At 51.4% G+C, this 17,469-nt stretch overlaps 2 protein-coding genes across 6 annotated transcripts in view; both read left to right on the top strand.

Annotated features, from left to right (window-relative positions):
- The first annotated feature begins 817 nt into the window (after positions 1-817).
- Positions 818-13,720, top strand: NIPSNAP1 (nipsnap homolog 1). Of its 2 annotated transcripts, XM_040619709.1 has the most exons (10): positions 818-940; positions 7,334-7,461; positions 7,659-7,704; positions 7,962-8,056; positions 9,746-9,816; positions 9,967-10,107; positions 10,433-10,464; positions 10,811-10,905; positions 12,054-12,137; positions 13,396-13,720. In XM_040619709.1, the coding sequence occupies exons 1-10, from the start codon at positions 849-851 to the stop codon at positions 13,458-13,460; spliced, it is 849 nt and encodes a 282-aa protein (XP_040475643.1). In that variant the 5' UTR covers positions 818-848; the 3' UTR covers positions 13,461-13,720. The 2 variants fall into 2 exon arrangements, with proteins under 2 accessions (XP_040475643.1, XP_040475644.1); XM_040619710.1 differs by lacking the exons at positions 10,433-10,464; positions 10,811-10,905.
- A 1,628-nt stretch (positions 13,721-15,348) lies between these two features.
- Positions 15,349-17,469, top strand: part of THOC5 (THO complex 5) — a 33,823-nt gene continuing 31,702 nt past the window's right edge. For 2 of the 4 annotated variants that reach the window (XM_008686718.2, XM_008686715.2), the window contains exon 1: positions 16,124-16,239. The gene's annotated coding sequence lies outside the window, so the exon portion shown is untranslated. The other 2 variants (XM_008686717.2, XM_008686716.2) reach the window with 2 other exon arrangements.

Below are 17,469 nucleotides of genomic sequence, written 5' to 3'. Positions count from 1 at the left end.
TACATTTAGTGTCTAAGAGCTTAACACAGGTGATAGCCATGCTGACTCAATCTTTGCTGAAGGATTAACAAAATTAATGCATGCCCTCCATTCCCCCTTGCCAAGCATACCAGCAGGGAGGTACCGGTCAGCAGTCGGTGGGTGGATATTCTTTGGGGGAGTGCTTGCGAGTATCCATGCATGCACCCAGGGATCCAGGGCCCCTCGTGGTGTCTGAAAACTCTCTCCTTTTGCTGAGGTCTGTGACCTGGGGAATTGTGGACTGAGAATGGATTAGTTTGGAAGGAAGACAAAAGAGCCGGGCAGGGCCAGGAGAGGGCATGGTGCCCAGGATGCCCAGGTAGAGATGGTAAAACGGGATGAAGACAGAAAAGGAGATGGAGAGAAAACGTACTCGTGGCCGGGAGGCTTGCCCAACTGTCTTAGATTGTTAGGGGTTTGTTCCTTTGATAATGTGCTAAATACTGCCTGTGGATCCCTCCTCCCCTGAAAAACGCACAATTTCAGGTGAGCCTACTGACTGACCCTCTGCCGCTAATCTTAAGTGCCCAATTAAGAACCGCTAGTGTTCGACGCTCCCATTTTACAGAGGTGGACACTGGGGCCCAGAGTGGGCAAAGGCGTTGGTCAAGGTCACAGTGCAAGTCAGTACTGGAGCTGCAGGGGCTCTAAAGACAGGAAACTGTCTTCAGCCCAGCCTTTGTGGAGTTGGGGGACGCCCGGCGGCAACGCCCACCTGACTGCTCGCTGAAGGAGGCGGGTGAGCCGGGTGGGGCGGGGCTCCCCTAAGCCCCGCCCCGCCGCCGGGTTCGGGGGCGGGACCTTTCTCCAACCTGCGCCGCTCCAACATGGCTCCGCGGCTGTGCAGCATCTCCGCGGCCGCGCGGCGGCTACTGGGGGGCCCCAGGCCCCGCACTGGGGACGTGGCGGCTGCTGTGCGGTAAGAGCCGGGCCGAGGGTTGGGGAGCGGCGCGCGCGCGCGGGAGGTGCAGGGGCGGGGGCCAGGGTCTGGGTCTGGGGGATGGGCAGACTCCGGCTTGGAATCTATGGGTTAGAGGCGGGGGCAAGATCGAGGCCTGGGGAGGAGCTCTCGCCAAAGATTGTGAGAGACGGGTGAGATATGCGCAGGGTCTTTGTCCTAGTGGGTACCTGGCTCTGGGCACAGAATGAAAGATGGGGTGAAAGGGAGGGGCATGTCCTGGGCCCTGGAGAGTGGGAACGGGGCAGAGGGCTGGAGTGGCTCCTTCTTTAGGCCTTTGGGGTGATTGTGAAATAGCAACCCCTGGGGGCTTCTAGGAGAGGCGGCTCCTCCCTCGGGAAGTTCTAGGAGGAAGAGATACGGGGAGCAATGGGGGCACTCCCAAGGCCATGGCTGCACGGACCCTTTGCGCCCCAATCCTGAACAGTACAAGTGGGGCAAAGGAAGCCTGGGAAGGGATGGGAGTTGCCCAAGGTCACTCCCTCCGGTGTCTCGGGGTGGCATTGGGTCTGGGCACACAAGTCTCCTAACAACCACTGCTCTTTGCACCACAACTGGTGGCCTCCTGGGAGAAGGAGGCTGGCTTGGCCATGCGCTCAGCCTGGGCTTTTGTTTGGGCCCTGCTCTGGACTGAGGCAGGGTTTGGCCTCCCTGACCGGGCCTGAGCAGCCCCTCCCTCCTTCGTCTCCAGGGCCCTGTACTTTCCCCATCTCCTCATCACCCTCTAGACACACTTGCCTGTCTCCCCAACTAGCGTGTCATGTCATTTTTCTGTTAATCCAGCCCCTAGAACAGGGTTCAGGATAGTATGCTCAAGAACATATTGCTAAAGAAGTGAAGACACCTGTCTCCCCCCACCTGTGGAAAGGAAGCAGGGGGCCCTCCTGTCCAGCAGCCCAGGCGTGAAGGTGCAGAGTTCTGTTAGTCCTTGCCATGAGCACTGTGCAGCGTGGCTCTTGGGCTGTTGGGAAAGAGGAGCCAGGCCTGCGCCCCCACCCGGACTGCCCAATAATTGGGGAGAACCGTTCTATCATGGAAAGAGCCTGGAGTTTGTCTGGCACCAGCAAATCTAACTCAGCCTTTCTTAGTGGGGTGACCTTGGGCAAGTCATTTGGCCTCTTAAAGTATCAGATTCCTCATCTGTAAAATAGGAGTAATAAATAGTATGTATCTCATAGAGTTATTGAGGTTAAAAGGCCACATCACATATGTGAGGCTTTTAGCCTCTGGTGAACATGCAACAGATGTTGCCCTTGTTCAGACAGTTTCTTCAGGAACCCCTTATAATATAATCAGGGCTGAAATGGCCTTGGGGAGATCATCTTCTATGAGCCCGCTGTTTTCCAGATGAGAAAATTGAGGCTGGGGATGGGACTTTACTTCCCCAGGGTAGCAGAATCAGTAGGTGGTAGAGCTATTTGTGTGGCAAATATCCAGAGGCCACAAAAGGAGCATGGGACATAAAGGCCACCTGATGCTCCTCACTGGCTTGGATGAGGTGCTGAACCTCCGTGAACCTTGGTTTCCTTTTCTGTAAAGTGGGGATGGTAATCCCTGCTGGGCATTTTTGCAGGATTGCTGTGAAGGCACTTGGATTCATACTTAGCAAGTCACTCAAGAACTGCTTCATAGTACTTAGGCCCTGGTCTCCCTTTGGATACCTAGGAACATCCCCTCCCGCTGACCTTTAGCTCATCCCCTATTTCTCTGGAGTCACTAGAGCGGCAGGCAGTAGTTTTTCTGACCTCTGAGGTCTGGGGGCTGCTGGGGGAGAGAGAGTGGGCTTTGAGGTCAGGTGGATGTGAATTAGCATCCTCTTGCCCATTAATTAGCCATCCTTGAATAAGGCACGGGAAAGCCCTGAGCCTCATCCTCCTGAAAAACGTATTGTGAGGATTAGTCCGTAGCACATAGTAATTGTTCAATAAATAGCAGTTGTTACTGTTGCACTAGTAATCCCATGAACAGAACTTCAGTTCTTTTCTTTTATTCTTATTAAGTAAGCTCTGTGCCCGACATGGGGCTTGAAGAGTCACATGCACTACCAACAGCTAGCCAGGCACTCCAGAACTTCAGTTCTGTTAGTTCTCCTGGTGTGTCTTCTCAAGATACACTTCTGGAACAAAGCAGAAACAGGGTCCCTGGGGTGCCTGGGTGGCTCAGTCGTTAAGTGTCTGCCTTCGGCTCAGGGTGTGATCCCAGAGCCCTGGAATGGAGCCCCGCATCGGGCTCCTCTGCTGGGAGCCTGCTTCTTCCTCTCCCACTCCCCCTGCTTGTGTTCCCTCTCTCGCTGAGTGTCTCTCTCTCTGTCAAATAAATAAATAAAATCTTAAAAGAAAAAAAAAGAAAGAAAGAAAGAAACATGGTCCCTTTCTGCAGTCAGCCAGCTCAAAACAGGAGAGTATTTCAGAATGTGCATGGAGCTGAGCTTCCTAACATATAAATCCAGAGAACATTCTGGAGCGATTTCACGTTGAGGGGGGGGCATCAGACTGTTGATCCCTATCGAGAGTGCAAATGTGACATCTACTGAAAAGTTCTCATCCCAGACAAATATTTGTTGAGCAACTCCCATGCCAAAAGCACTGTGCTGTGTACCATGGGGGGATGGGGGGGACATTAGCTAGTGACTTCGGATGTGGCTGGGGAGACAAGAGAGATGAAAACGGTGAAAAGCCTGATAGGGAAATGTGAGAGGTGTTTTTGTGGAAGGGGCCAAACTGGTGCATCTGGGGCAGCTCCTTCCCATAGATTGGACAAAGCTGTGTTGTGTTTTTCTAGGCCTAAGAGGCATTCTTTATATAGTTGAGATACCAGAATCTTTGGCATTCCTAAGATGACATGAAAAAGGGGGGGGGGGGATTGGGACTGCTCTAGAGCAGTGATTTTTGTTTTTTAGATTTTATTTATTTGTTTGACAGAGAGAGACAGCCAGCGAGAGAGGGAACACAAGCAGGGGGAGTGGGAGAGGAAGAAGCAGGCTCCCAGTGGAGGAGACCGATGCGGGGCTCGATCCCAGGACCCCGGGATCACACCCTGAGCTGAAGGCAGATGCTTAATGACTGAGCCACCCAGGCGCCCTTAGAGCAGTGGTTCTTAAACTTGAGCAGGAATCGGAGTCCCTTGGTGGGCTTGTTAAAAACCCAGATTGCTAGGCCCACCCCCAGAGTTTCTGTTGCCCTAGGTCTAGGGTGGGGCCTGAGAATATCTCAGGTGACATTAATGCTGTGCGTTTCAGAACCACTGGGGTAGTGAATCCTGGCTTTGTGGGAAGCTTGGCAAAGTACATGAGAGCTAGAATTCCAAGTGGAGACGTCCAGCCTTTGTTTTGTACACGGTGGGGAGCCATAGAAGACTTCTGAGCGAGCAATAGCATCACCAAAACGGTGCTTTACAAAGATGGATGGGCAGATTAGGAAGAGTGGGGAAGGAGCGGGAGCCGGGAGATCAGTTAGGAAGTTTGGTAGAAACAGTCATACTAGCTGCATTGCCATGTCAGGCCCTTTCTCTAGAAGACCCATCCTAATGCCCCTGTTTTACAGATAAGGCATATCAAGCCCAGAGATGAAGCTGAGCTGAGATTAGAACCTGGATTCATCCAGAATCTGTGCTCTTAAGCACTAATTCTGCTGCTGATGGTGGGGAGCGTAAGGGGTCCTGAGCCCTGCATCCACATTCTGAGCCACCCTTTCTCTCATTCCTTACCTTCCAGCTTTTATTGTCTTTAAGCAGCTCTGTCTTCGCTTCCCGCCACTCCTTCATTTATTTCCCACATGCACACTGAGCACATGCCAGGTGCCCAGCAATGTGCCAGGCACTGGGATACATGGGACAGACAAAATCTCTGTCGCTGCGGGGCTGCTTCTAGTGGGGAGACAATAAACAAGGCACATAATCAAAGAAAAAACAAGGTATAATGTGTTAGAAGGAGCTATGGAAAAATAGAGGGCAGGGTGAGAGGGGTTGGGGAGTTCTAGGTTAGGAGACTATTGTGATTTCACTGAGAAAGTGAAATTTGAATTCTTGAGAATGTGAGCCTATGGACACTGGTTTGGAGTTCACACCCTGACCTGGGATCTTGGACAGGTCCCATCTTGGGTTTTACCTGGAGAAAAAATCTTTCGAGAGAGGCTACTCCAGCTTGCTAGTTTGACACACGGGGAAACTGAGGCCTGTAGGCATGAAAGATTAGAGAGTGAGGGGAAGAGATGGGAGCCCACCAGAGCTCCTGGATCCCCCTGCCTTTTCCCCAGAGTAGAGAGCATTCTAGCCCCCCACTCTTTCTCCAAGGGCTCTCCTCCTGGCTGTTTATCTTGGTCAGTACTGATGTTAATAAATTACTCAAAGCCCAGTCCCAGAGCAAAGGTCTTGGCTGACAGTAAGTAGGAGCCACTGTTTTCCCTGCCCCCACCCCTTCCAAGGGAAGCATCCCCTCTACATTCAAACCAAAGGTCAGATCTCTCTGCCAGTGGCTTTGTTGAAACACCTGGTTCTTCCCAGTATGTGCCTGATGCTCCCCCAGGTCGGTGCTCAAACCTGAGGTGGGGGGCTGGCTTTGGAGGAAAGAACTCTGGGTTTGTTCTTGCCTCAGTTCTGCCCCTGATTTACTATGTGACCTTGGGCAAGTTCCTTCAACCCCCTGACTATTTTCTCATCTCAAAACTGGGGATACTAATAGTTCTGAACACAATATCAGCATTACATAGATGCGGCAGGATCATGCTTCTGAGAAGCCGATCACGGATCCCTGACACAGAGGCTGTCCTCAGCGGAAGTATCTATAGCGAAGCCCCCTTATTCTGGTCACCAAATTTCATGGAACCACACTGATGATCTGATGATAATTGTCTTTTTGGTTTTTGTTAATGAAACAAATACAGGCACAATGACAGAAAACCTATGAATTCAGAAACACTTAAAATAATTTTTTTAGCTTTACAAAGAACTATAGTGAATAAATAAAAATTTGACCATCTCCCTCTCCCCTCTCCCAGGTAAGCAGTATTAGATTTGGGACAAATCCTTAATCATCTTTCTCTGTGTTCATACAAATGTTTTACAACTTAAAGATGCTTTTTTTTATTTCATCAGTCCCAGTGGCTGCTCCATATTTTGGAAAAAAATAATACTTTGATTTGCAAGACAATTTTTATTTTAGTCATAGAAAAAGATTGAAAAAGGAGCGAACTTGCTGGCACTTTAAGGCCCCCGCTGCCAGGCTCCCTGGCTAGAAATCATCCCGCAGGAGACTGGCTTTTCAGGCCTGACTACCAATTATATCACTGCTGCTACCAGGAAGATTTATAGCCTCTGGCCTCCTAAAAATAAGCCCCGCCCCTACCGGGACTTTGTGTGGGAAGTATAGTTAGGTCTGGCAGGACTGTCCCCTGCTCTGAACAGAACACTTCCCTTCCCGTCCCTTTCCTTTCCTTTCTTTCCACCTTAGCCAGGTTCACAGGGTGGCTATTTGTCAATTAAGTGTTGCCTGGATGAATGAATGAATCTTGCCTTGCAATGCCTTTTCATCCCCTCTATCTGCTGTGATCCACTAAATCAGCCCTGGAGATTCAGAGACTGGTCAGATCACCTCCTCTGGAGAGTTTGCCCAGGCTGCCAAAGGCTTGCTCACCTAGGCTCTCCCAAATGCCTCTGGCTATAATTATGTTCCAAAGCCTGCTTCTTCCAGTGGACTGTGACTTCCTCAGGGACAAAGTTTATTTTTCTTTGGCTTCCCATTTGTGGGGGCTGGGAGGGGGCACAGGCCAAGTGTAGTGTGAGCACTGGAGAGGACAATGAGTATAGGCTTCTGGCAGAGGGGACAGAAATTGCAAATAAAGCACTGAGGACAAGAGCCTGGTACGTTCGGGGAGGAGCAGATCTGGAGAGCTGGATGGAGGGGACAGCAAGGAGGGCTGGCAAGATAGGTTGGGCTGTTATGGGTTTTGGACATCAGGCAAGGTGGGTTTGGGGTGGATCCTCTTGGCAGAGGGCTGCAGATATGTGCCCCAAGTGGAGCAGATGTGTGCCCCAAGGAGCCCCCTTGGAAGGGGGTTAAGGTAGGCAGGGAGGCTGGAGAGAGGTGGGAGGTGGAGCTGCTTCTCCTGGCCTCCCGAGGCCCTGCAAAGCTTCAAGAAGCAAACTGGGCAGCCATAATCTCGGAAAGGGACCAGGTCTGTTCAGCTGGCTCCAGTGATGTTTTACACTCTGGAGCCGCCACTGGATTCCATGGCCCTATTCCTAGAGATGTGGGTCATCAAGATATCTGAGGGGTCGGGGGGCAGGATAGCTGAGCAGATGGAAGAGCCAGGGCTATCCCCACCTCTTTTTGTCCTCCTGAATGCCTCTGCTCTGCAGTTTCTATTCCAAGGACAATGAAGGTAGCTGGTTCCGCTCCCTCTTCGTACACAAGGTGGATCCCCGGAAGGATGCCCACTCCACCCTGCTATCTAAGAAGGAAACCAGCAACCTCTACAAGATCCAGTGTGAGTGGCTGCTGAGCCAGCCCGCCCTCTCGGGGCCTCTAGGGGCCTGCGAGGCTTCAGCTGGGACACGAGAGGGGCTGGGATATCCTGAGCTGTCCTGGGAGCCCTGGCCCTGTGGGACAACCCCCAACCCAGCTCCCCACAGACACACACACACACCCCTTGTTTCACCTCCCTCTCTCTTTCCTCTATTGCAGTTCACAATGTGAAGCCTGAGTGTCTGGATGCCTACAACAGCCTGACGTGAGCTTCCCCCTCCCTCTGCTTGTCCCATCCCCTGCTTGGGCACAAGACTCCATCCTGGCCCCGTTCTCCTTGCAGAAATCTAGGAGATGTAGATTTCATACTCCAAAATCCTAAGGATGAATTGTCTAGCCTCTGCATCTTACAGATGGGGAGACTGAGGCCCAGCCCTGAGGGCCTGAGTTGGAACCCTTATCTCAGGGGCCCTGGTGGCTGGTGTGAGCCCTCCCCCTTCTCTTCCCCTCCCCATCCCCCAGGGAGGCTGTGCTGCCCAAGCTGCACCTGGATGAGGACTACCCCTGCTCGCTCGTGGGCAACTGGAACACATGGTACGGGGAGCAGGACCAGGCAGGTGAGGTGCCCACCTCCCCCGTGCCATTGCCACCCAGCCCAGGTCTCTGGCACCGCTCATGCCTGGCCACCCTCCACTCCCTCTCTGCAGCGGCACTCAGAGGGATCTTTCTAAATGCGGTCCTCATCGGCTCTTCTCACGGGCCTAGGATGCCCTGCCTATAACTTTTCCCTGTTGGTCCTCAGCATGACCTTTATCTCTCTTCTACTGGCCAGCATTCCTGGTCTTGGTAGACTTCCATCCATACACTGTTTTTGGTGTTTCCCTTGGGAAAGAGGCCTTGAAACTCTAGGGTCAGACCGTTTTGCAGATAGGAAAATCAAGGCACAGATGGAGTCAGAAGGAGGTAAGGAATAGGCTGAGGGTGGGAAGGAACAAAAGTCTGAGCTTCCAAACTCCTGGTCAGCCAACTGCCCTCAGCTCTAACCTGCCTAATGGACTCTTGGGAGACCTTCCTCCCTCGGCCCCAGCCGTGCTCCCAGGGATGGCAGACTGTTTCCTTTCTTCTCTTTCACCTTTTTTATTGGAAGGTGTAGTAGTTTCCTAGGGCTGCTGTAACAAAGTGCCAACTGCTGGGTGGCTTAAAAGAACAGAAATCTGTGCTTTCCAGTTCTGGAGCCCAGGAGTCTGCAATCTAGGTGTTGGCAGGGCCACGCTCTCTCCAGACACCCTAGGGGAGAATCTTATCTTGCCTTTTCCAGCTTCTGGCTGGGAATCCTTGGCTTTCCAGCTTATGGATGCATCCCTCCCATCTCTGCCACTGTTGTCACAGAGTGTTCTCCCTGTGTGCCTCTGTCTTCACATGGTGTCCTCTTGGTGTCTGTGTCCAACTCTCCGTTTTCACATGAGGACACCAGTCATTGAATTTTGGGCCCGCCCAGTATAATGGCATCTGCGCTTGATTGCATCTATGAAGACCCTATTTCCAAATAAGGTCCTATTCTGAGGTTCGGGGTAGGCATGAACTTCAGGGGAAGGGGGACACCATTTGACCCAGCACGGGGGCTATGATAAAAAAAATTCAAACAGTACAAAGAGTTTTCAGTGAAAAGCAAGCCTCCCTTCTGCCCACGAGCCCCAGGCCTCTGTTCTCTGCCCCAGAGGCATCTCCTGTCACAATCTCTTGGGTCTCCATTGAGAGATGGTACATAGCTTAGCATCTCTGGATATGTCCCCTACCCTAAACAGATGTCCTAGCACACTGTGCTGCTGGTCTGGTCCTTGGTTTTTTTTTTTTTTAATTCACTGTTTTAGAATATTTCATCTTAGCCTATCAGACCTACTCTCCTTTTGTCCAACCTTTCTGTCATAGGCCTGGTGGTCAGCTTCATGTGTGCTGTTGTGCCTTGGGTGCAGGGACACATCTGATCCTCTTGTGCTATTTAAGGAAAGTTGGGTGGAAATATTATTCCCATTTTCAAGATGAGGACATGGAGCCTGGAGGGGGTCAAAGGCCAGCTGGCAGACCTGGAGCTCAAACCTAGGTCTCCTGGGCTTGTGTCTGGGGTTATCCCCTGGCCAGTGCTATCCTCCACCAAAGCAAAGGGAACTCAGACAGTCCTGGTGCTAAGGAGACCCAGCTGGAGACTTCCCCCCATCTCATATGCTCGTAGCCAGCCTTGGGGTAAGCAGGGCAGAGTCCCAGCAGCCCTCTGACCTGTACCTGCCGCTTTCTCCCCCATACAACAGTACACCTGTGGCGATTCTCAGGCGGCTACCCAGCCCTCATGGACTGCATGAACAAGCTCAAAACCAACAAGGTATGTCGGTGTCTGCTCCACAAACCTCTCTGAACATTGGCTCTGGCTCAGCCCTGTGCTGGGGGCTGCCACCACTAACTACCCCATGGGGACACACTGCAGGGTGGGGGGCTCTTCATGGCCACCATGCCCAGACTGCCTCACCTGCAGGAGTACCTGGAGTTCCGAAAGGAGCGGAGCCAGATGCTGCTGTCCAGGAGAAACCAGATGCTCCTTGAGTTCAGCTTCTGGAACGAGCCACAGCCCAGAGCAGGTCCCAACATCTATGAGCTGAGGACATACAAGCTCAAGGTGCCTCCCCCTCGCCGGATCCCTGCCTGCCTCATGCTTTCCCTGCTGTGGTGCTGCTTTACAGATACCCTGACATGGGGGGGGGGGTCCTGTGCCCTAGCACCTAGACTGGGGCGTCTGGCCTCTCCCTCCCTATGGGCTCAGAACAGAGGTATGTACACACATGCACACATGTGCACACCCAGGTGTGAGGTAGGGCCCCTGAATGAGGCTAGGTGGTCCCTGGGGCTGGGGAGACAGGTCAATTTCCCATCTCCACCTAGCTGTGACATTTGGAATCTGAGATGGGGGCTCATTTCCATTCTTTCCTCTGGTTCTCTTTCAGCCAGGAACCATGATTGAGTGGGGGAACAACTGGTGAGTGGCAGTGCCAGGGGTTGGGGGGACCCTGCCTACCTGCCCTGCCTGGTTCCCTGGGCTGTATGGCAGGGAGCTTGGCATCCTGTGCCCCTCATGGATCCAAGAGAAGGATCCAGCCAGGAGGCGAGGCTCTCCTAGAGGATTATGAGCCCTCCTCTAGTAGTAGAATACCCAGCCCGGCTGTACCTCTGTCACCCCCCCCTTCCCTGATCATCTCTGAGAGCTGAGGGTCCTACTCTGGCTCCTCCCTTGAGGTGTGGCTGAGAAATCAGCCTGGGGACACCTCAGAGGGCCTTTTGCCCTGGCCCTGGCCTCTGTTCCACACTCTTCTTGCTGTCCCTAGGGCTCGGGCCATCAAGTACCGGCAAGAGAACCAGGAGGCAGTGGGCGGCTTCTTCTCACAGATAGGAGAGCTCTACGTTGTGCATCATCTCTGGGGTAGGCTGGGGACCCTCCAGGGGCCCTCTGCTAGTCCCCTTTCCCCACTGTCCCTTTGTATAGACAATGCAAATACATTAGTGCCCTTTAGGAGTTTACATTCTAGCAGGGAGAGATACCACCTTAGACACAAACTAACACAAAAACATAATTTCTAAGTATTATAAATAATAAAGAGGCAAGGAAAAATGATAAACACATGGGAATGGCTTGGATAGACAAAGAAGGCCTCTCTGAGGAAGTAAAATATTAACTAAGCTAAAAGATGAGAAGGAGCCAGCTTGTGAATTGCCAGGGAAGGGCATTGTGAGTAGAGGGAACAACATGTGGAAAGGCCCTGTGGTGGGGAAAAGGCCTTTGAAGCATGCTGAGGAGGCCAGTGTGGAGAGAGTGAAGAGCGGGAGGAGACAGGGACATACCAGATCAGGCTGGGCCTTGCAGCCTGTGGGGATGAGTTGGGATTTATCCTAAATTAAACGGGAGACGGGTGCAGCATTTTAAGCAGCATGACATGACCTGATTTGTGTTCCAGTAGGATTCCTCTGGTCGCCATGTGCTTTGCCAAGAGTGCTTTGTAGGGGAGCAAGAGAGGAAGTGGGGCATCAGGAGATGGTTAAACTAGTTCAGGCGGATGAGTTCAGGAGGATGGTGGCCTGGCCTAGTGTGGTGGCAGCGAGGATGCTGAAAAGGCCACAGGTAGATTCGTTAGTCTCGAGGCGGAGCCAGTGGACCTTGTGGATGAATTGTCTGTGTGGGGTGAGGCAAGAAGACGAGAACTCCAGATTCTTGCTTGAGCAGCTGTGTGTTTCTTACTGTGACCCTAGGCAGAGCAGATTGAAGGGGTCAGGAGTGTAATTTTGGCCCTTGGAAATGCTGAATATGAGATGCTGACACATCCAAGTGGAGACGTCAACGGTTACATGGGTGTGGAGCCCGAGGGAGAGTTCTGGCCTGGAAACAGAAAGTTGGGAGTTGTCAACAAATGTATTGATGGGATGAGATTGTCAAAGCAGACAGTGTTCACTAACAGTTGGAGACATTGAGAAGAGACAGCAGGACAAGGTTTGGGGCAATGAGAGGGGGGCCCTGTGTTAGGCATAGGATCAGCTCCTCTGTTCCCACGGAATGAGCCGATGCCTTTCCCACAGCCTATAAAGACCTACAGTCTCGGGAAGAGACTCGAAATGCTGCCTGGAGGAAGAGGGGCTGGGACGAAAATGTCTATTACACAGGTGAGTGCTTCCTCTGAGGGGGTCAGCCTAGCCCTTGGCAGTCATCTGCCAACAGCCCAATCTGAGGATGGAATCCCCTCTGCAAGGAGATCAAGCCTCACTTGATTGCCTCCAGTGATGGGCAACTTACTCTTAGGACAGTGAGTGGGTTTCTATCCTGGTGGCACACTCCACATGATCTAGGCAGTGGGTCTAGGTGAGCACTCCAGGCGATGAAAACGCAGGCAGTCCCTATGCACTGTGACCTCAGGCTGTTTCCTCATCTGTAAGATGGTGACAGTGATAGTGCCTCCCTCAGAGGGCTGGAGGGAAGATTCTAGGAGCTAAGTTATGAAAAGTGCTTCACCCAGAGTGGCACAGAGGAAGCACACAGCAAATTTTTTGAGGACGTTTTTTGTTTGCTGTGTTTGCCACCTGGCTGGGACCCCTGAGAACCACTTGGAGTTAGGAGGTGTTGATTGAGCCCTCACTGTGTGCCAGGGACTGCGGTGGGTAGGTGGCTAGGGGACACAGAATGAACAGGAGCCTGTCCCTCCCCTTGAAGAGCTTACAGTTAAGCGTCCACACTTACCAGCTGGTGTGGGGGAGGATGCGCTTCCTGAAGGAGTTAGCAGGAGCCTCACTCTTGAAAGTGTGATGTTGAATGATCATATCAGGATCTCCTGGAAGCTTGCTCGAAATGCCAAATCTCAACTCCCACCCCCATCTGCTAAATCAGAGTCTATAGGTAATTTGTATGCATGGTAATGTTTGAACAGCTCTGAGCAAGAGTAAAGAGTCTGACCTCCTGGGTGACCTTGGGCTGACCTCCTGTGGGCTGCAGCCTCCCCATCTGTAAAATGAATCAGTTGAACTAAATCAGTGTTTTTCAAACTTAGCCACTTGAGGACACCCTCGTAGCTTTTGTCCTACCAGTATACTAGGGCTATAATTATTTTCTTGATATTTTTCTTTAAATCCCCTACTTTCTTCTATACCTAGCTTTGTTTTAAGCAATATTATCTGTGAAATCAGTTTTTGCTATGCCACTTATTCTTTCACATCACAGGAACATAAATATATAATTATGAAAATAGAAAAATGTTGTATCTCGGCAACACCCAAATCCCCTTTTATCCCACAATTGGGCACTCTCCATTCCAGGAGGGCAGTGGGGCTTTCCCCATCTCAGCATCCCAGGCCTCCTCTTCCTTCAAAGTCCACTTTTGGGGTTGGCTTACCTTTGCATCCTCTGTGACCTCTGCCTCTCTTTCCACAGTCCCATTGGTGCGACACATGGAGTCTCGCATCATGATCCCATTGAAGATCTCACCTCTCCAGTGATGCTGCCTCTGCCTCTGCCTCCTTCCCCTTCTCCCTCAGGGCAGCCGTGGACAGAGGAGCTCCCAGTCCTGCTGTCTTGGTTTTCTCTTGGATCTGGGAAGACTCTGGGGGTTCATGCTCAGCTCAGACAAGGGGAAACTGAAGGATGACAGGGTTCTGAGGACTTGCAGCTCTGCCCAGACCCTTCCCCTCCTTCCCTGCTCCCCCCGTCCCCTGTGCCGGAAGCAGTTTTTAGTTTCTCTGAATGAAGAACAGCAACATTTTGTGTCTTCTCACGTTTCCCCCTAAGATTCCTCATCTCAAGGCCACCGGTCTCCGGTTATCACCATGGAAGCCCTGTGTTTAGCTTTAGTTGTGCAAAAGGTAGTGTGTTGAGTGGTTAGAGAGGAGGTGGGAAGGGAGGAGGTCAGACCAGGCCTGACTCTCTGGAATTCCCTGGTCTCCACTGGGCCACCCACTTGCTGGATAGTCTGAGCCAAGTCCCTCCTGTCAGGGAAAAGCCTAAAACTGCCTCAAGAAGTAAAGGAGGAAACCTTCAAGTTAGCACAGTCGGGGTGAGGTCCTACATATTCCACTCAGGCTGGGAAAAGGGATGGGAGCTGGGAAGGATCTGGGTCACAGAATGGGACATGAACCTAGAAGGTAGAACGGAATTCATAACTTAGATTTGAACTGCAGAATTTGGAATATGAAATCAGGAATATAGAACAGAGGTTACAGAAGACCACATGGGGAGGGGTTCTTAATACAAGACAGTTGGAAAGAGGCTCATCTCTTTCTCCTCCCTACTTGAGATTGAGAACTTGACTGTTTAGTTTCAGCCCTTCTGTGTAGGGAGAATCTCCTGCCCTTTTTCATTCCTGCAGGTGAAGTAAAGGGTCAGGGCCTGTATTTTCCTCACCCTGCATTCCTTTACTCTCTTCATATTCTATCAGCCCAACCCCCATTCTACTAGGCCACTGGATATGTGGAGTGGGGTTAATGACTTTGGGAGCCTCCTCGGTGATCCCTACACCTCATGAACCTCTAGGTCGCTTGATTCTGTCTCCCTTTCAGGAAAACTTGTGCTGGAGTCACTGATGGAACCAATTAAATATTTACTATAAAACACTATGTTTTTTCTTTATCGACAAGGAACTTAGGCAGGTGTTACAGGCAGGGCCAGTTTCCTAGTTCCACCTGGCTGATTTACTTCCCTGGCCCTGCGTTGTGTTCCCTGAGCTACAGGGGAGGGCCTCCCCCCATGGCAGAAGGCATTCAGGACGTTAGTGTTTCTACCTCCAGATAAGTAGAATGTACACCAAAAGTCCTGAACTCTGTAGAATTCGTACCAGGGGTAGAAAACTTGAGGCTGTCAAATGCTGCATTAGAGTTGTGACTCTGCTGTAAGCAAATGGAGAAACTATTGATGCATCCGTGGAAAAAAACAAGCGTTAAGGGAATGAATGCCTTCCCTGACTTGCTGCCTTCACTAGTGTAGGATGTTTGGGCGAATATAACAATGGTTAAAGATACAGGTTATGAAGGCAAATCCACAGGGGTTCGAATCTCGGCACTACCGAGCTCTCGTGTTATCTTGGGCATACGACAAACTCATTCAACTAATAATAGTAGGCAGAGCGCCTACTAGCTGCAGGACGTTGCTTTAGGCGCTGAGGAAAGAGTACACGGGGCAAAGAATCTGCCCTTGCAGCCTCAGTTTCTTGGTTTTAGAGGGCAGCGTGGTGGTGTTGGCGCCTGGTTCCCACCCTGAGAACTCCACAGCCGCGGCCTCCGCCGCTCCCACGCCGCCCAGTCGCCGCTTGCCCCACGCGCCGGCTGCCCTTCGGGGCCTCTGCGCTTCGCTTCCGGCCTCCGCGCTTCGCTTCCGGCCAGCCACTCTTTCCTTCCGGTTCTCTATGGTGTACGGGAAGACGTCTCTCAGCCGCCGGAAGTGGCTAGCCTCCCGCGACCGGTTCGGGCTTCCGAGCGGTGAGGAGTGGGCCGGTCGGAGGGGCGGGGCTGGGTGCTCTGGGACCGAGGTGCAGACCTCCGGGAGGGCGTCCCCAGGCTGGGGGGCCGACCCGAGTTCTCCGTGCGCACTTTCCGGGATTCCCAGCCGTTTGGCGCCGCGTGCTCCGTCTCTTCAGGTGAAAACGTTGGCTGCCGCAGCGTCGAACCCCACATGGTAGCCTTTAGGTGACGACGATGATGTTGATGTCGAAGGTGGTGGTGACAATAGCTCACATTTATTGTGTGCTGACGTGTGCCAGGCTCTCTTTACTGGGTTTCCGAAGTCAGGATTTCCCGCATTTCAGCCTTTCGCGTCCCAACTTTGTGGGTTTTGCCCAGTTTACCGTTTAAGACTCTGCTAAAGGGTTTTAATCGAGTCACCTTATACTTCTTAAACGTAAATTTTCTTTAAGAGAAAATTTTAAGTCTCTCCCCTAAATGGAGACTTGTCCTATGCAGAAGGTAACGATAAAAATTAATATATGTAACATGAAAACATTGTTAATTTTGGCTAGATTTCATTGTCTAAGGCTCTGAGACACAGTCCGCTTGTTAACAAAGGGACACCGATGTTCACAGATGTTAAAGACAAACTAGGGAAATGAGATGTTCTCCTTGAAGCAATCAGAAGTTTCTAAAAAGAATTGAAAAGGGATTAACTTACTCCTTAGGTGTTCAGCATTGTTTCAGATCACCCGTGTACCATCTAAGGCCTCACTCCTAGGTCATCTTCATCACCTTCCCCAGCAGAGTGCCTCCTGTGTCAATGTCCACAGCAACCCCTGAGGTAGGGACTCTTACTCTCGTTTGATCTGTGAGGAAGTAGGCCGAGAGAACAGTGAAGCAACTTGTCCTAGAACTCATGGCTGTAAAATAGTAGAGTGGAGACTCCAACTCAGGGCTTCTCGGACTCACTACCATGAGCCATTGTTTCCTTCAGTAAATGTGGGTGACAGATTTGCTGGGGTTAGGGGGATAGTGCTGCCCACCTGAGGGGGCTCTGGTGCCATCTAGGAGAGGTAGCAGAAGGAGGATGCTTTGTGACCTTGGAGCCCCATGCAATGTAGGTTCTATTCTTTTAAATGTTAGGGCCAACCAGAGAGTTGATGGCATTGCCAGGTGAGATGGTAGCAAGACACGCTGGTGTCACAGTAATGTAGTTGTCAAGAGCACTGATGTGGTGTCAGGTGGACCCAGGCTTTAGCATAATAGCCGTGTGACCTTCGGCACTTCATTCACCTTTCAGAACCTCAATGTTGTCATCTATAAAAGGGTACTTGTTCTTATCTGAAAGGTTTCTTATAAGGATCAAGTGAGAACATACCCTTAAAGTGCTTAGATCAGGTCCAGCTTGCAGTGATCAATCAATACTATTGGGAATGGGTATATATGCTAGGCTGAGGAGTTTAGTCAGGGATATGATTGTGGTGACTTTACAGGAGGTGGAGCTGGAAAAGATGAGGTTTTTTTGGATAGGCTGTGGGATGATTCCCCCCTTAGAGAGAGAGAGAGTGCTCGCAGTGGGGGAGGGAGGATGGGGAGCAGAGGGAGATAGAATCTTGAGCAGGATTTACACCTAGGGCAGAGCCTGATGCAGGGTTTGAACTCACAACCCTGAGATCAAGACCTGAGCTGAGATCAAGAGTCCGCTGAGCCACCCAGGTGCCTCATTCCCCCTTTTTATTTATTTATTTTTTATTTTAATTTTTTTTCTTTTCTTAAAGATTTTATTTATTTATTTGACAGAGAGAGAGACAGCCAGCGAGAGAGGGAACACAAGCAGGGGGAGTGGGAGAGGAAGAAGCAGGCCTCCAGCAGAGGAGCGTGATGTGGGGATCAATCCTACAACACCAGGATCACGCCCTGAGCCAAAGGCAGACGCTTAACGACTGAGCCACCCAGGCGCCCCCCCCTTTTTATTTTTTAAAAGATTTTATTTATTCATTTAAGAGAGAGGGAGAGAGTACAAGCATTGGGGGAGAGGGAGAAGCAGTTTCCCTGCTGAGCAGGGAGCCCA

This window comes from Ursus maritimus, unplaced genomic scaffold (genome assembly GCF_017311325.1).
Source record: "Ursus maritimus isolate PB19 unplaced genomic scaffold, ASM1731132v1 scaffold_33, whole genome shotgun sequence".
NCBI classification, from domain to species: domain Eukaryota; kingdom Metazoa; phylum Chordata; class Mammalia; order Carnivora; family Ursidae; genus Ursus; species Ursus maritimus.
Note: the sequence above shows the minus strand (reverse complement) of the source record. Positions and strands in the feature narration are given on the sequence as shown.